This window comes from Pithys albifrons, chromosome 3 (assembly GCF_047495875.1).
Source record: "Pithys albifrons albifrons isolate INPA30051 chromosome 3, PitAlb_v1, whole genome shotgun sequence".
Taxonomy (NCBI): Eukaryota; Metazoa; Chordata; class Aves; order Passeriformes; family Thamnophilidae; genus Pithys; species Pithys albifrons.
The window spans coordinates 34980233-34996961 of record NC_092460.1 but is presented as its reverse complement, the minus strand read 5'-3'; the positions used below and the strand labels follow the sequence as shown (position 1 = coordinate 34996961).

The 16729-nt window shown below is 43.5% G+C and overlaps 1 protein-coding gene across 1 annotated transcript in view; it reads left to right on the top strand.

Annotated features, from left to right (window-relative positions):
* The first annotated feature begins 8265 nt into the window (after positions 1 to 8265).
* PDE3A (phosphodiesterase 3A) overlaps positions 8266 to 16729 on the top strand; it is a 247992-nt gene continuing 239528 nt past the window's right edge. The window contains exon 1 of the mRNA XM_071551345.1: positions 8266 to 8766. Coding sequence (XP_071407446.1) covers positions 8452 to 8766 — 315 coding nt within the window. The 5' untranslated portion in view covers positions 8266 to 8451. The remainder of the gene's footprint in view (positions 8767 to 16729) is intronic.

Here is a 16729-nt window from a genome sequence, read left to right as displayed (position 1 = left end):
TGTTACGGTAAAATGAAATACTTTTCCTGCCTAATCAGCAGGACAAGAATTCATTCACAATATCCCCTCACTCTAAGAGATTTGGCCATTTTTCTTGGAATAAAGTAGTTAAAACTTACTTTTAGACTACATTTCTGTTTCTCAGCTACTTAAACAGAAACTCATTTTGTTAGTCTTACTAGAAAAAGATGCTGTGAAAATATCTGTCCCATTTCCTCAGGGGCCTTGCTAAGAAGCTGCATATGCACTTTTAGACCACAAGACCAGAAAAAAAGTGCATACAACCCAGTGTATGTACAGAACTATTTAAAATAACAGTTGTTTGCTAACATTTTTGGTACTGCGAGCTCTGGAACACAAGATAAAATGGAAGTGGCACCAAAACCAGTATGTTGGTAACTATCTTGATTTTTCAGAGTCATCTCCCAAGACTGTAACAAAACAGGTTATGTTAAAGAGACAAGCTGAGCATCAGCACTGAAATTCCTTTTTGAGGAACTTGTGACTTCCTTGTGCCTTAAGCAGAGTATTTTTATGCATCACAAAAAAACCCTAACAAACCCACCAGACGAAGAAAAAGACCAAGAGAATATTTGGTCTTTAGAGGCCAAGTAGGTGTATAATATAGTCAAATGAAAGCCCATGGAAACTAGGATCCCATCCTACAAACATATATGTATCCACTCAAATTTGTTGAGTGACTAGTTTGTTAAATGCATATAAAAAAAAGGAATAGTGGAAGAGTTAATCTTAATGTAGTGATCAGAAAACTAAACACCATTTGAAGCACAAAATAAACAGAAGGTGCTGTCCAGATTTGAATCAAACAGCCAGAGTACTTGTAATTATTACTTTTAAAAGTAATTGAATATTTGCCTTCAGAATCAATACTTCAGATAGCTTCAAAATTATAATATTTTTCAGTTATTTTCCCCCTGAATCTACCTGTATGAGAGAGAGCAACTTATGGCATAATTATGTAACATTAGCAAAAACTACCAAACTGTATTTCTGGGACAATCATTCTAGTATTAATAATTCGGACTGGCATCTTTAAAAAAAATACAGTACTTGTGATACTACATGTCCCTACATGATATTTCTTTCAAAAATAATAAGACACTGCTAAAAGTACTTGTGTTATACATACCAAAGCAGAGAATACTCGCAGCAGTGGCTTAGAGACTCAGCCCACGTGGATGAGGTTCAGTGTACGTTAGTGGGAATGGACCACTTTCTGTCAAACCCTGGGACCTTTGCAAGGAAGTTGAGCTTACTGAAGGATTTTTACTTGCCTTGCTATTACTTCTAATTTTCTTACAGGTCTACTTGCCCTATGACTTCCTGGATATGAAAGGTGAGCATGCCTTTTTCAAGGAAAGCATGTTTTTAAGATATTATTTATATACATAGGCATAAGCACAGGTGAACAATTTTCTATTGCAGCAAAAATTTATGCACAAAAGTGAACTTTTAGTTGTGATAAAATGGTATCATTCTTTGAAAACTAGATCCCCTTCACGGGCATTGTATTTTTAATAGCTGTTAATATTATTTGCCAATGATGAACATCCCATGAGTACCCTGAGTTTAAAACTAGGTGGAAGTTCAAATTTAAAATAAGGAAGAAACTCCTGACTGCATTGCCCTAACCTTGTAAGTACCTGCTTGGGGACAGTCTGTGTGCCCATACCTTCACTGGGAAGCCTGAGCACAATATTCCACACACATGGATTTTACAAGAGCATGTAGTGACAGAACAAAGAGGAATGGCTTCAAACTGAAAGAGTAGGTTTATATTAGATATGGGAAAAAATTCTTTACTAGTGTGAGGATGGTGAGGCACTGGAACAGGTTTCCTAGAAAAGCTGGGATGCCCCATCCCTGAAAGTGTTCAAGGCCAGGTTGGATGAAGTTCTGAGCAACCTGGTCTAGCAGAAGGTGTTCCTGCCCATGGCAGGGGTGTTGGAATGAGATCAACTTTAAGGCCCCTCCCAAACCAGGCCATTCTGTGATTCTATGATTCTACAGACAAAAGATACATAGACAAAAAATATAATACCAAAGTTACAAAACATAACCTATAAAATGCTCCAGTCACAAGCTTCCCTTCCCAAAATCAGAATTTTAGTTATAGCATGACCATTCTGATAAGCTAAAAGTAGCCCGTTCATTTCTAATACTTTTTTCGAAATATAAAGTTTGAACTTAAATGCCTCAAATGGAAGTATAACAGACTTTCAGAGACTGAAAACTCACTTCTGTAGTTGGGCAAAATCTGAATTACAGCCTACCCTTTACAATGCATGAGGATTGTAATTGTTTTCCTAACACAGTAATTGTAATTCCTTCTATGCACACTACAATGAAAGGCAATGGAATTTTTCAGAGATTAATAAATTTAATTTGTTGTCAAATGCATGCTTTCCACAACATAGGACTTAATTTTATGAAGAAAACCTTGAAAATGTGAATTAACTGAAGCAGATGCAGTGTGGGAGTTGTGAGTATGCCTGCACTCAACTCCAGAATAACAGTATTTACTGTTTTCCTGTTGAAAGTGGTATAAAAACTAATCTAATTCATGTGTTAAATATGTTTCAGTGGTACATTCTCTATCAAAATCCTTGAATCAGTGAGAAAATTCATAAGACAAATTTTCAAAACTTTAAATTGAATTTCACATTTGGTTGTCTTTGTGAAATGTTACTGAAGTCAGAAAAATGCTCATGTTTATAAATAATCATATTTTTAACAGCTCCAGTAAACAGACATGTATAAAGCTGTCTTGAGACCTACTGGTCATCAACTAAACTTGTGAGGATTTGAGATTACTTAAGCAAAATATTTGTAAAATAATTTGAGATCCTAACAGAGAAATTCCAGAAAATTACCACCATGAATAGGATTTAATCACAGTGAATTTCACAAATTAGGCAAATTTAACTTTATTCAGTGAACTAATATTCAGTGAACTAATATTCAGTGACATTATAAAAATTCATATAGAATTATCCATACACATTGTGCAAGGATATAAGAAGGTGAGAAAAGTTTAATTACAAGGAATAAGAGAGAAAAATTAACAACAAAAATGTATGAATAATCACCTTAAGTACAGACTAAGAGAGATACAGCTGAAATTGGATGAGCAAGAGCATCTTCATTTCTCCTTCCCCTCATGGCACTCCCCAGGGAATTTACTTGGGTTTTTTGCTATTGCTTTTTCCTCACAGAGGAGCCTCTTCTCTCTTCAACTTCTCTGTTCAATCACAGCATTTCTGTGTGAGTTGGGACTTTTGTTGTATTGCTACTTTTCAGGGACAGGCCATGTAACCTGTTATGGGATGTGGCCCTGTGTTGGTACAAAGAAATGAAACGTGAGCAATTCAGATCTATATGGACCCTGTGAGACTGAAGCAGCTACCAGGTAAGAATCAACAAGGCCAAAGCTGCTGTTGACCAGTAAAGGAGAAATCCCTCCCCGGGAGTTCTCAGCAACTCCCCAGAAGGTTCTCATGAGAACTCATCAACTTTCTCACAGGACCCCGGAGATGCACCTGAAAACAGTCAGGATGAGTTCATCAAAACACTAGACTTGTGAGATATGGATTGTAACCATATATAGTTTGTAGTTTGATGGTGTGAGGTTCAATTTAGCCAAGAGAGCATAGCCTTAACCCTATATAAACCGTGTGCAGTGTATAAGAATGGTCTTTCAGTTTAAACCATAATGGCTTGTCTTGTGAAGTCCTTTTGCTCCGCATATTGTTGTTTACTTTAGCCCTGCACATATTTCTTGTGGTTTCGCAGACCGGCTGTGGCCCCACTGACTGTGACCACAGACCAGCAGTGGTATGAGAAAAGACTATAGGGAAGTGTGGACAAAGCAAACAAATGGTGGTTTTCTGATCTGTATTGCAGGGCTATACAGTTCCATCGTGAAATCTTTCCTCCTCTCCCTAGTGGTCAGGAAAGCCATTTCCCCCCTTTAAATGGAGATTCATTTGTTACTCAGGGATACTTCATGTAAAGTCCCTTGAGTGGATTAGAGAAGAATATGATCCGCTGGACATACTAATGAACAGAATGCACTTCATCTTCTTCACTAATTACTAAGGATGAAGTGATTCTGAGAAACAAGATTGACTTGGGAAACAGCTGGATGTCTAAAGCCTCCTTAAATCTCATGTTCTTCATTGTCCATCTCCTGCTCTTTGTTGTCCAGAGCAAACTGCTTTTTTTTTTTTTTTCAGTTAAATCCAATCTGACTTTGTTATCCAATTGGTTGTTCACCCAGATTTTCTTACAGACTTTTCTGTGACAATAACCCTGAAACTTCTGGGGTTTGTCTTCTTCAAAGTCTCTAAAAAGTCTGTACCATTACCATGGGAGATTGCTCTCCAAATGGAAAATAGAAGGGTATTGCCAGGCTTTCACTGCAGTGTGAACTTCTGCAAGTGGCAGTTTCTTTGGTGAATTACTGACACTGCTTCAGCACATTTATACAATGACCTTATCATGTGTAATAGTTCTCATTTTCTTTGGGTTAGTATAGATGTTTATTCATCCAAAGGAGGCTAATTCTGCAAGTACCAAAAAGCTGCATCGTCAGAACTTCAGTGAAGTCTTGAGCTGTTCACTATTTGCAGGAGTAGTCTGCCTTCCCAGAATTTCTCTTCTCTAGAGAAGGAAGACAACATTTTCAGGTGACCATAACCATATGTTCAACATACTGTTTAAGAGGTACCTATCATCTGTAGACAGCTCAATCTGGTGGAATCTCATATTGAAAAATGAACTAACACCAATGCCCTCTCAACTTCTCTTCTTTTTGTCTGTCTCTTCATCTCCTAAACAGTCAACATTCTCATCTTCAGTGAAAGTCTCTTTCTGTTTGGATATCACCTATCATGGTCTACCACCTGGTATTGCTTTTGATGGAGATGCTAAAATCAAATTAGTGCTGCCTTTTTGTGAAAGATCTTTACAACTTTAATGCTTAAAACACCTAGAGATGATCAGCAGATCATTCGGAAACATAAAGCACTTTTATCAACTCCAACATGGTAGAGAACACAGCAAAGTTCCTCTTTCCATGTACTAATCAATATATAACCTTGGTGCTCAGAAGAATCTGTGCCTTGACTTTGTGAGCCTTGACTTTCACCTTATTATCTAAAAGCTCCTTGATGTGAGAATTAAGATACCAGGGAAAAAGGATCAAAATTTGACTTTTTGCCAGCTTCAGTTGAACAGCTCAGCCACTGACAGCTTGAGCCTTGAGCCTTGGTGAAGCCTAGCAATGCCACTTTACCAGCTAGGCTCATGGTGGCCCCAGATATCCAAGCAGGCAGAGCTTAGAAATATGTTTTAATCATTTAATGAGTTTGAATAACTCTGGGAAAAAAGCCCTTGCTAGTAGACTCAAACCATATTGCAACAGTTATTAAAAAGAATACAAGTTTCTTTACACTAACCTTGAATCTGTCCAACAAAAAACGCTGCTGCTTTTAATATGAAGTGAATAATTCATGTGTTATCTTAAAGAATTAAAAGAATACAGTCCATTATCTGCTTTGATCCATGTATTATACATTTAAAGGGGATGGCACCAAAAAAATAAAGGTGTAGGAAGTGCTTATTTCTCTAGTTTGACCTTTTTGTTTTCATTACTTTATTTAAAGTGTCAACATTTCAGTTATTAGGAAGTGCAATTGCAAAGTAACAAAGTGGAGATAAATTGAGACGTAAGCAAATGCTACTTGGTAGGAAGCATTAGGTCAAAGGTCTGACCTATTTGAGTTGCAACTGCTGCATGTGTTGTCATCCAGTATTGCAGTATCAATTTATTTGCACTCTGTTTTGATGCATCTAGACTTAGAAATATCCAAGAGATGCACCTTATTCATAAAAAGCTGAAAAGGAATTAGGAGTCACACAATTACTACCTGGGCCCTGATTTTGCCTCTGGGAGACTGATGCTTAGGATAGATGGAATCCAGCTATGTTTTTCTAGGTGTGTATGGCAACCTGCTGACTGCTGTCTCACCAGAATAAACTCTAAACCTTTCCAGCTGTTCTTAATTTGGACCCTTAACCTTTAAAAAAACCAGAGGCTTTCCATTCCTCAGAGCCAAACTTTGCTAACAATATCTAGGTTATTTTCAAACCAAACTTCAAACATAAAAATGACTAATAAATCCATATTCCATAATAGTTAGGCTGGAAAACTATTATTTAATAACAGACTCAGGTTTTATGACTCATTTCTAATAAAAATCCCAAGTATGCTTCACTAATGCTACCATTTCAGATACTCAGATCTTGGATGATAGGCATGACATGCAGATAGATACACCAATTAATATATAAAGGCTATAAATCTGTCTCAAATTAGTGATTTGTGGATGTGTGAGGGGTAAGAGACCTGGGAAATTCTGTTTTCTAATCTTTTCACTTCCTGACTCTTAATGCTCTAACTTCACAGCTGGTGATTGCATTTTTCTGTGGTTTGTATTATTAAGTGCTAAAGATATTACTCCATGCTCTTCGGTGGGCTCTGGGGCTTTGCACAGGCTTAGTCTGCACCTGATTCCACTCCTCTGAAGACCAATTTTTGTCAGCTGGGGGCTGAGCAGGAGTCTGCCCCCAGCACACTGTGGAGCCCTCCGGCGTGAGGGTGAGGCAGGTATGGAGGCAAAAACATCAGCTTTTGGATGGAGCCACAGCCTAGAAATTCACAACGCTTCAGAGGACCGACCGCAGCCCGCTGGCTCTGGCATTCCCGTTCGGGCTCGCTATTAAAACAACAACAAAACCAGTAACAACCATTTATAAACATCCATCTTCCTGACTCCTTTATGGCCTCGTAATTGCCCCGTCCCTGACAGGCGGATTTATGCCCTGGCCGCCAGGTCCCGGTGGCGGGGAGCTACTCTGCCCGGGTGGCACGGCCGGGGCAGCCCTTTCCCGGGAGTCGCTCTGGCCGCTTTGCAAGCGGCAAACTCCGTCGTTGCCGCAGCCTCCCGCAACACCCCGCTCCGCTGCTCGGGCTTGGCTTGTTCTGTTCAGGTTCGCTGCTGAGCTCTGGGCAGGCTCCTCTCCCGGCCGAGGGGAGCGCTCATCACTTGATTTTTCCGTGTAAAACTCAAGGATTATCTCAGCGGCGTTCAGGAGGGAAACACTTTCCTTCTCGCTCTTCCTCTTCTACTCTTCCCAAGTAGCCTCCCTCTAAGTCCCTCCTGCGGATCTCTCTCTTGCTCTCCTGGCAGGACTTCGCAACTTCTGCCCAGGCTTCGCTGGCCTTTTATTTGTCAAATTTTGTCCTGGGCTTTGTTTAGTTGGGTTTTTTGTTTATTTTTTCTTGGTCATTTGTCCTCCCCCGCGGTCCGCAGCGACCGGGAGGCTCCTTCTCTCGGCCCGCTGGGCACAGCCGGGACCCTCGGGCGAGCAGCGCTGTTCGGCCCCCGCGTCCCTGCGCCGGGAGAGCCGGGGAGGCAAAGGAGAGCCGGGGAGGCAAAGGATGGCCTAGAAATTAAGCAGCACTTCTGAGGTGGTACATCGGCCTTTTCCTCGCTCACCTCCCCATTTTCTTACACCGTTTAGGATTTCTCCGCGTCTCCCCCTCACTTCTAAAAAAGACATTTTAATTTACCGGCCACCCCCTCCCCCAAAAGCCCGAGGTGGTCGCGGAGAGCCAAGGCGTTCCCCTGCCCTCCATACGCGGCGCCGCACTCGGGGGGAGGCAGCTGGCCGGGAGGCGAGCCCGGCGCTCCGCAGCAAATGCCGGCGCTGCTGCTGCTGCTGGGAGAGCCCCCGGCCGCCGCCCCCGCGGCTCCCCCCCGGCCCGTGGGCGCTGACCACCGCCGCCGGGGTCCCTCCTGGACCCTGCCCGGCCGCGAATCAGCCCCGGGGCGGGCGCCCATCCCGCGGAGGGAGCGCAGGGAAGCCGTCGAGGCCATGGCCGGCGGCGAGGGGCGCAGCCCGGGCGGCGGCGGAGCGGGGTGGGGGGCGCCGGCCCGGGCCACGCTGCGCCCGCCGCGGGAGACCTGGCGCCGCTGGAAACTTTCCTCGGCGCTGTGCGCCGGCTCCCTCTCGGTGCTGCTGGCCCCGGTGGCGAGGCTGGTGCGGGCGGAGCGCGACCGGGCGCCGGCGGGGCCGCGGGGCGGGGGCTGGGAGCCCCCCGGCGCGCTGCTCCTCTGCCTGGCCGGCGCGCTCCTCGGCGCGGGACGCTCCCTGGTGCGGGGCGGCGAGCGGGCGCGGGCGGCGGCGCTGCTGCTGCTGCTGGCCGCCTGCTGCGAGGGGGAAGCGGTGGCGCAGACGGCGCTGGCGGCGGGGGAGGAGGAGGAGGAGGAGGATCACTTGCTCTCCCTCGCCGCCACGGGGGTGGTGCTGAGCTGCCTGGCCGCTGTGACATGGCTGGTGCTGAAGCTGAGGCAGCGCGTCCTCATGCTCGCCGTGACTAGCGCGGCCAGGACCACGTCCCTCGTCGCCTTGGAGAGGGTCCCGGCGTCCTGGCGGCCCTACCTGGCCTACCTGCTGGGGTTGCTGGGCATCCTCCTGGCCGGCTACGCCGACCGGCTCTGGCCCCCACGGCGGGCCGCCCCGCTGGCGGAGCCTCCCGCCGCCCCCCCGGCCGAGGACGAAGCCCCGGTGCTCAGGCGGCGGCGGCGGTCCAGCTCCATGATCTCCCCCGAGATGTCGGGCGGCAGCGGCAACAAGACCCACCGGAGGACCTCGCTGCCCTGCATCCCCCGGGAGCAGGTAGGGCAGGGGTCGGGGGGACGCGTCCCAAACTTTGCTGGGGGTCCCGCCGCCGGCGGAGGCGCGGGGAGCTACACGCTCCCGCCGCTCCCCGCCAGAGGGGCCGGGCACGGTGCGGGCTTTCCCCGGTGCCCCGCGGCGTGGAGAGCCCCGAGCGGCCGTCCCGGGACGGCGCTAGAGGGAAGCGGGGCTCTCCGCACGCAGCCTGACTTGAGCCGGCTGTGAGCGACGGCGAGAGGGCTCGGGGTGTGCTTTTCTTTTGCAGCCATCACCGGGGCTGGCTTTCTTTAAGCCTGGCAAAGGGCTGGGGCGGGCGGTGCCCTCTTAGCTCTCGGAGCTGGACGGAACCTGCCTTCAGAGCAGCCCTCGGGTTTCCCATCGCATCACTTAACGAGCCTAGCGTTTTCAAACCTGTAGTTTCCTGGAAAGGTAGCTTAGCCCTATTAAAATTGCTTTAAGCTTTAAAGGTGTGTGTGTGCGAGGGCCGAGCAGCTTGTCCTCGGTGGGAGAAGTCCCTTATCAGGGCGGAACGTGCCCTTTCAGGCTGGCCCGCACGGTGCGGGGTTCGTCTTTGCACTTTGCCTCCCCAAGGCTGTTCTGTGCGTGTAATCAATAGCTCCCGCTCTGCTGTGGCTGTGGGAACCCGTGCGAGGCACACGCGATTTATCTCAACTTTGTTTCCTTTGCGAGGTTGTGATTGGAATGGCTGTGTGAGAACTTTGTTACTAGTGATGCGTTCTTTTAAATGCACACCTCGAGGAACTGGAGAAAGAAACGATCAAGCACCAGTATCTTTGCTGCACAGCTGTATAGTGTCCTGCCACAGACATGAGATGGGCTTAGTTCTGCGCTTGAAGTGTTTCTTAATATTTTTGAGATCTGAGATTTAAGATATCCTCACGAAAGAATCATTCCATGGGTCCAGTGTAACAGCGTAGTGCAAGTCAGCGGAACCCCTGCTGAGCAGCGGAAAGGGAGACCTGGAGGAAAATAAGTGTCAAATGGTGTTAGGCTTTCTTTTTCAATTAGTATGAAAATGATTCTGTGCACTGTGGTCAAGTGAAGCGTGTTGCCTTACACCAAAGGTTTTCTGTCAGGTTGCTTGCTGAATAAGCAGCAAAGTATTTTTCAAGCAATGGCATCTAACTGTATGGTATGGGTGTCTAGTTGGATTCTGGAAATGGTTTGATTACATCCCTTTGGGATTGGTTGTGACATTTTCTAGAAGAGGGCCTGACAACCTTATATACTTGAGGCTTGTTTTACAACAAGTATACTTATTTATTTAACATTTTTGTTTAGGTAAAATAAATATTTACTACAGTGTTCAGGCAAATACAGTGCGATAAAGGAGAAAGCTGACCCATTTCTGACTTTAAGAGGAACTGAGAGAGAGAGAAGGGTGTAAGAATACTTTGTAAGTACAATATCCAAGGCACAAAATTAAAATTGTTTCTACTCGATGATAGGTATTTCTACAATAATCTTCTGTATGGTTTTAAATATTTTTCACTCACTCTCACACTTCTAATAAAAGCAGTTTTTAAATTAACATCTGTAAGTGTAATCATGTGGAGAAAGAGCTCACTAGTCTTTGACCACTTCCTTCTGTCTCCTTATGGAGGGAATTCATGTCATTGGTAAATACCAGAATGTTAAACTGGTGATGGTTAACAAGGTAGATTTCTTTTCCCTCCCCAGTGATGAGTTACTTTTGGGGACAGTGGTCAGCTTTGCCCTGAGCAGTTCCCGCTTCCAGGCTGTGGAGCTGGGCCGGAGTTACCTGGTGACTGTTCAGTTCACCCATTGCAGGTTTTTGGCAAATTTCTCTCTTTTGTTCTCACTTACTATTAATCAGTAGCAAGATCTGGTATTGCTTGCGTCACTGTGTGATTAGAAATGGATGACTACTTTTGAGATTGGGAAGACTCTTTGTCTTTTTTTTTTATTATTACAATGTGGCTGTGTGTATATGAACTTCCCTTCCTAAAAACTGTTCTCTTAAATAAATGGTAGTGTGATAGAAAAATTGAAAAGTTGATACAAAGCTCTGTAAGGACTTTGAAGAAATGTCGGGGAAACTGTGACTCTCTTGCAGCAAACTAACTTTATGTTTATAGCAGAAATCAGCTCCCTGTAGACTTAAAGAAACCCTAGGTAAATGTTTCTCTTTTGGACAGTTTTTAAATATAACATGTTAAAAATAGAGAAGAGGCCTTTATAAACAAACCCAGGCCTTCCCTTGCCCCCTGTTTTTTAAAAAAACATCCCCCTGAATGTTTCTGGTCTTGTTAGTACATCTAGGAGCTCCCAATAATCTTAATCAGGAAATAGGTCCACTTTATTTCTTTGAAACACTTTAATTTAGTAAGTAACATTAGGTGAAGTTTTAGAGATGTTTCCCATCACCTCCCGTGTAATCTTTCTAATTGATGAGCATTTAATTGAGCTTTTATTTTTCTGTTCTGATTCCTTTCTTATCTGTTTGCATTAAGGTTTCTATGAAAGTTGGAATTTCAGAATTTTTCTTTTTTAGTCCTATATATCTTAATTATAATCTGAATTTTTCCGTACTAGAATCTCTGTGGCCTTGTGATGTAGAGGACAGTATCAAGAATTGCAAACTGGATAGAGACATTAATGTATGTCTCATATTAGTTGCTTATCAGTTCAAAAAAGTATTTAAAAAGAAAAGTTTTCATTTAAAAATAAAACAAAACAAACAACAACTCTAAAAATCAAAGCATACCGTGGTACAACCTTCTGTTGCTGTTTAAAGTACTCTTTACAAGTTTTTAGTTTCATTCTCTTTTTTTTTTGTGTTTGCTTTTTGCCTATGTTCTCTCTCTCAACTTGAGCAAATTCTTTGGATTAAAAGCTTCCAGATTGGCATGTGTATATCTCTTTGAGAAATGTGTGCTTCCTATTCACCTGATCTTGCTCCCAGCTGAGTGTCATCTCACTGTGATTTCATAAAGGCTGGCTGAGGATGCTCAGCTCCTTGAGGGCTTGCTCACCCAGATTTGAGAGAGGATGCAGAGCAAAATTGTGAATGGATGGATGGATGGATGAATGAATGAAGAAATGCCTTTTTTTTTTTTTCCTGGTGGTAAATGCACAAGTGCCACCAGGAGGATGGTGGCTTTTGGAGTTTTTTCCTCTGAGTTTTCACAAACAATTTAGTTTTTCCTAAAAGTATGGAGAGGATGTTGGGGGCCGTGTGGGAAGCAGAAATGTGTTATATGCATTGGTGTTTCCCATTAAAATATTATATGACCCACGTGCTCTGAAACTTGTGCCTCTGATCTATGACTGTTAATCTTGACATATAGCAGTCCAAAGAGATGATTTTGCCTTGGTAGATAAAATACTCCACAGGAGATAGTAGCTGGACAAGTTTAAACTGTGCTGAAGACTGCTGATTTTGCTTTTGAGCCTTGCTTGTTGTTTGCTTTGTTTGGGGGGAATGGCAATCTTTCAGCTAACTTGGATTTATTACAAGTGTGTGTTATTTGCAGCTGCTGCAAATAGTTTGCTTTGCCTTTTTAGATTTCTTTTGTCTTTGGTCAAAAGACTGTCAGAGGTACAGTGTACATCAGAGTTTGAAGTTCTTTTAGTCCCCAAACCAGTGGGTGACACAACCTCATGAGAGAGAGCAATTGTGAGGTGCTGAGTCTTGCCTCAATCCCCACAGGAGGTAGCACCAGGATGGAGGAGTTTCTCCTGCAGCCCTTATGTGTCCAGCTGCCAGGCCAGCAGCTCCATGTGCAAACTCCATCTATGCTCTCTGACTTCTGAGGCAGAGAGGTTTTCTATCAATTTTCCTTCTGTTTTCCCTTTTCGCTCTTTTTCTCCATATGGGCAGTTGGAGAACTAAAACATCTCTTGCCTCATTGAGGGACATCCGAGGGTCTCTCACTTATTTTCAGTTAGTTTGAGACTTGGTAGCCATTTCGTGCTGACACATCTTTCCTATCCTGTTTCTCTTTCTCAAAAGTTATTTTTTCAGATCAGTAACTTTGGTGCCAGACTCCTCTGTCTTCATCCAGCAGCAGTAGAGAGTTTTTTACTGGATTAAACTGTTTTTCTTGGGGTTCTGGATGGTGACTCTACTTGTTCCCAGCCTCTAGCCTGGGAAAGTTGTGAGCCAGGACCATAATTATCTCTGCCTGTCTGCAGAGTTGAAAAGACAATACTGTTCACATGGTCAAAGATATCACTTCAGTGATAAGATCTAAGAAACAGTAGAGTAAGAGAAATGTATTTGTTGGTTGGTTTTTTTCAAGGCAAAATTAAGGCTTTATCTCTTCTCATTGTTTGACAGCAAGAGCTTTGTAAGTACCCAGAATATATTGCTTCCCCCACCTTTGCTGGTTCTCTCCCATTCTCCCTTAAAAAAAAAAAGACAAATGTACTCTTATATTATAACCAATTTTTAATACTGCGTGTCTTGCCCTCTGGCCTGAATATGGGAGAGATCAAGGTGCAATATGGAGAACTTTAAAGTTTTGGAGGGGAGAAGGAAGATTAAATATTGAACTTTGTGTCAAAGTAATGTTCTTCTATTAGACATGTGGTGTTTTATATACCATACACCTCCTGCTAATAAGGGTTATTAGACTGATAAGGTTTACTGGCATTACCATTTAGGTCACTAAAAACTAAGAAATACTGAGGAGTTATGTCATCTGGTGGCTTGCAGAAATGCAACTGTGTAAAATATTTAAGTAAGGCTCCAGGAAAAATCATCCAGGGATTCCAGACGTAATACTTTATTTTCTTTTGCATGGCTTCATTTACGCAAACCTGCTCTACTTAGGTTTTTTTTTCTTTGAGCCTCACAGAAATGTTAAAACTGCTGCTGAAACTCTCACGAACTCTTTAGAATCTATTTTTGTCAATTGGTTAAATCAAGAAATGTATATTATTGCATATTGGCAAAAAAAGTGAAGTACAGTAGTGACTTTCTGCTTTTGCTGCCTGAAGTGTGAAAATGCAAAGCTTGGGAACTGAAAGAAATTCTGTGTGCTCTGGGTTGTCATGTTAATTAAATAAACAGCCAGAACAGTGACCCTGTGTATGAAATGTGTTTTGCGAAGCTTGTTGGGGGTTGGAGGGGAAAAACAGTGACACATGATGTTTTGGACGTTAACTGTGACATTTGTATGAATTTGTCCTACTCTGCTGTTAGTGTGCTTACGTTCCAACTCTTTTTTTTTTTTTTTTTTTTTTTTTTTTGTGAGACTGAGAAAGAGCTGCGTTTTGAAAATTGAAGGAATATTGCTTAGGCTTTTTGCTTTAAAAAGGTTATATGAAAAAAAAGTAACCCCAGCCTGGAAGTGGAAAGGTTGCTGGGTTCCGATGCCTGCAAACCGCAGGGCTTGAAATGGGGGTGAGCTGACTGCATCCTACATGGTTTGAGAATAAAAAGGACACTGCAGCAACTAAAGCTTTGAGCTAGTTGCTGTGATTTACTTAGGTAATCTAATGGGAGATGTACAGCTTGTAGCATATCTTTTCATGGATAAGTGAAGAAATGTACAAGTTCCGATAACAAAGTGGAAGTCAGGTTTTTCTTTGTGCATAGATTTTTTTTTTTTCCATTTGCTTGCTTTGGAAGAAGGGGTTTTTTTAATGAATTACCAAACTCTTTCCTCAAAGTCTCTTCTGTTAGTCAGTGTCTAAGAAATGCCTCTCTCGTTTCAACTATGTAGTTTTTCAGGTTTCCTGGCTTTTTTTGTGGGGTTTGGTTTTTAGTTTTGTTTTGGTGTTTTTGTTTTGTTTGTTTTTTTAAACTGTACAACTTGCCTTGCTCTAAGCTGCAAGTATAGCTCTAAGCTCTGATGCAAATGGTTCGCATTAGTTCTCTGCATCAGGGTAATGATTTGGAAAGCAATAAACATGATAAAATAATGTGATATCTGTCTGCTTTTTAAGATGAGTGGGGAGGGGCGGAATTTTTGGTGTTTTCTTTCTGCGCTGTTTTTGGAGATTCAGTGAGATTGTGAGATGAAGTGCCGTACCCCTTCATCAAGCTTTGGCTTTTTTGTTGTCGTTGTTTAAATGAAGGGTTGGAGCTGCTTTTCTTCACCCTCTAAGTGGGTGTATGTCACTGCCACAAACCTCTCGCGGTGGTGATGATGGTGGATGGTGATGATGTTGGTCACCCTCTCACCGGGCGGGCGGTGCCGGCGCTGGCGGGCGCGGCCCCCTAGAGGGCACGAGAGCCCCTGCGCTGCTCGGAGCCGCCGAACCGGCTACTGACAGCATCGACAAAATCTGTCCGTGGTACTTAACCCAGCCCCTGTCAGTATTTGTTCTTAAGCTGCTGTCACAGCCACGTCCCTCGCCTCTCGCACCCTCCGGCTCCGGCGTGTCAGCAGAGGCGCTCTGCCCCGGGTAAGCGCGATGAGGGACAAACCAACACACCTGCCCCGAAAGAAGACTATAGGAAGAAGGGCAGTGATAGGTTTTGTCTTTCAAAAAGCCAGTTATGATTGGCATGTGGTGTGTGATTCTTGGGGCTGTCCGATGCGGAGCTGGGGAGTTGGACTTTGGTGATCCCTGTGGGTCCCTTTTAACTCATAATATTCTGTGGTTCTATGATTGTTTTTGGAGATGAAGAAAAAGCTGCTTCCTGATCTGCCAAGAATCCAGGAAAATGAACTAAATCACCTCAGGTGATTGTGGCACCTCATGGCTCTTATTCACACATGTCACTTTTTATAAATAAAATTGGCAATGCCACATGAAAAGTGCAGTAGCAGAATATCCTACTCTGCCCTGGTGAGGTCACATCTGGAGCTCAGTGTCCAGTTCTGGGCTCCTCAGCACAAAAGAGATGAACTACTGAAAAGGTTTCAGTGCAGGGCTGCGAAGATGATTGGAGATCTTGAGCATCTCTCTTATGGGAAAGGCTGGGAGAGCTGAGCCTGTTCTGCCTGGAAAAGAGGTGACACAGGGGATCTTAGCAATGCATCCACATATCTGAAGGGCAGGTGTCAAGAGGTTGGGGCCAGACTCTCTTCAGTGGTGCCCAGTAACAAGATGAGGCACAAACTAAAACACAAGGAATTCCATCTGAATATCAGCAAAAACTTCTTTACTTTGAGGGTGACAAAGCACTGGAACAGACTGTCCAGAGAGGTTTTGGAGTCCCCTATGGATAGACTCAAAACCCACCTGGACACCACTCTGTGTAACTGGTTCTAGGTGATCCTGCCTTGGCAGGGGGTTGGACTAATCTCCAGAGGACCCTTCCCATTCCATGTCATTCTGTGATTCTGTCTAATGTGCTGATGAGACAAATGATTCTTCATTACTGTTGAACACCTTAAGGATTGCGGAACAAAAAGTAAAATATGTAGTTCAGGTTATATTGGTTATAATAGGTTGGTTGGTGAAATGTCATTGTTAATTTTTGAACCTGTCAGGAAAAAAAAATTGTGTCAGCTGGAAGCACTGTGAATGAAGAAGTTCTTGGTATGTGAAGTTTTACAGTGAAATTGAATTAGTGAAGCCATAGTAGGGAGTTCTGTACTTGAGTTTTGGTCAGGCACCTTCAGATTGCCTTAAACCTCTGAGCATGGTCTAAGAAGAGACTGGAAAGCTATGTTAAAATAGATCTGACTGAGGAGTACTGAATTTGCCTAAAAATGGAAGACTAGAAGGGAACTGGAAAAAGAAATAAAAAAGGATGACAAAACTAAACTCCTACCCAACCCCCCAAACCCCAAACCTTTTATTTTTAAACTGCTAGGAAGAAGTCTGATTGTGTGAGGTAGAAATACATGCTGATTGTGGAACATGTATGTCACAAGGTATGAGTGAAGATAGTTAAAAAATCTTTAGACATTTGTATTTATTATTTATTGAGGTGTGCAGGCTTTTTATGCCAAATAGGCTGAGGTTTAGAAAAAGCTGCCTTTTTTTTTTTTTTAATCTAATATCTATTAAGAAGAAA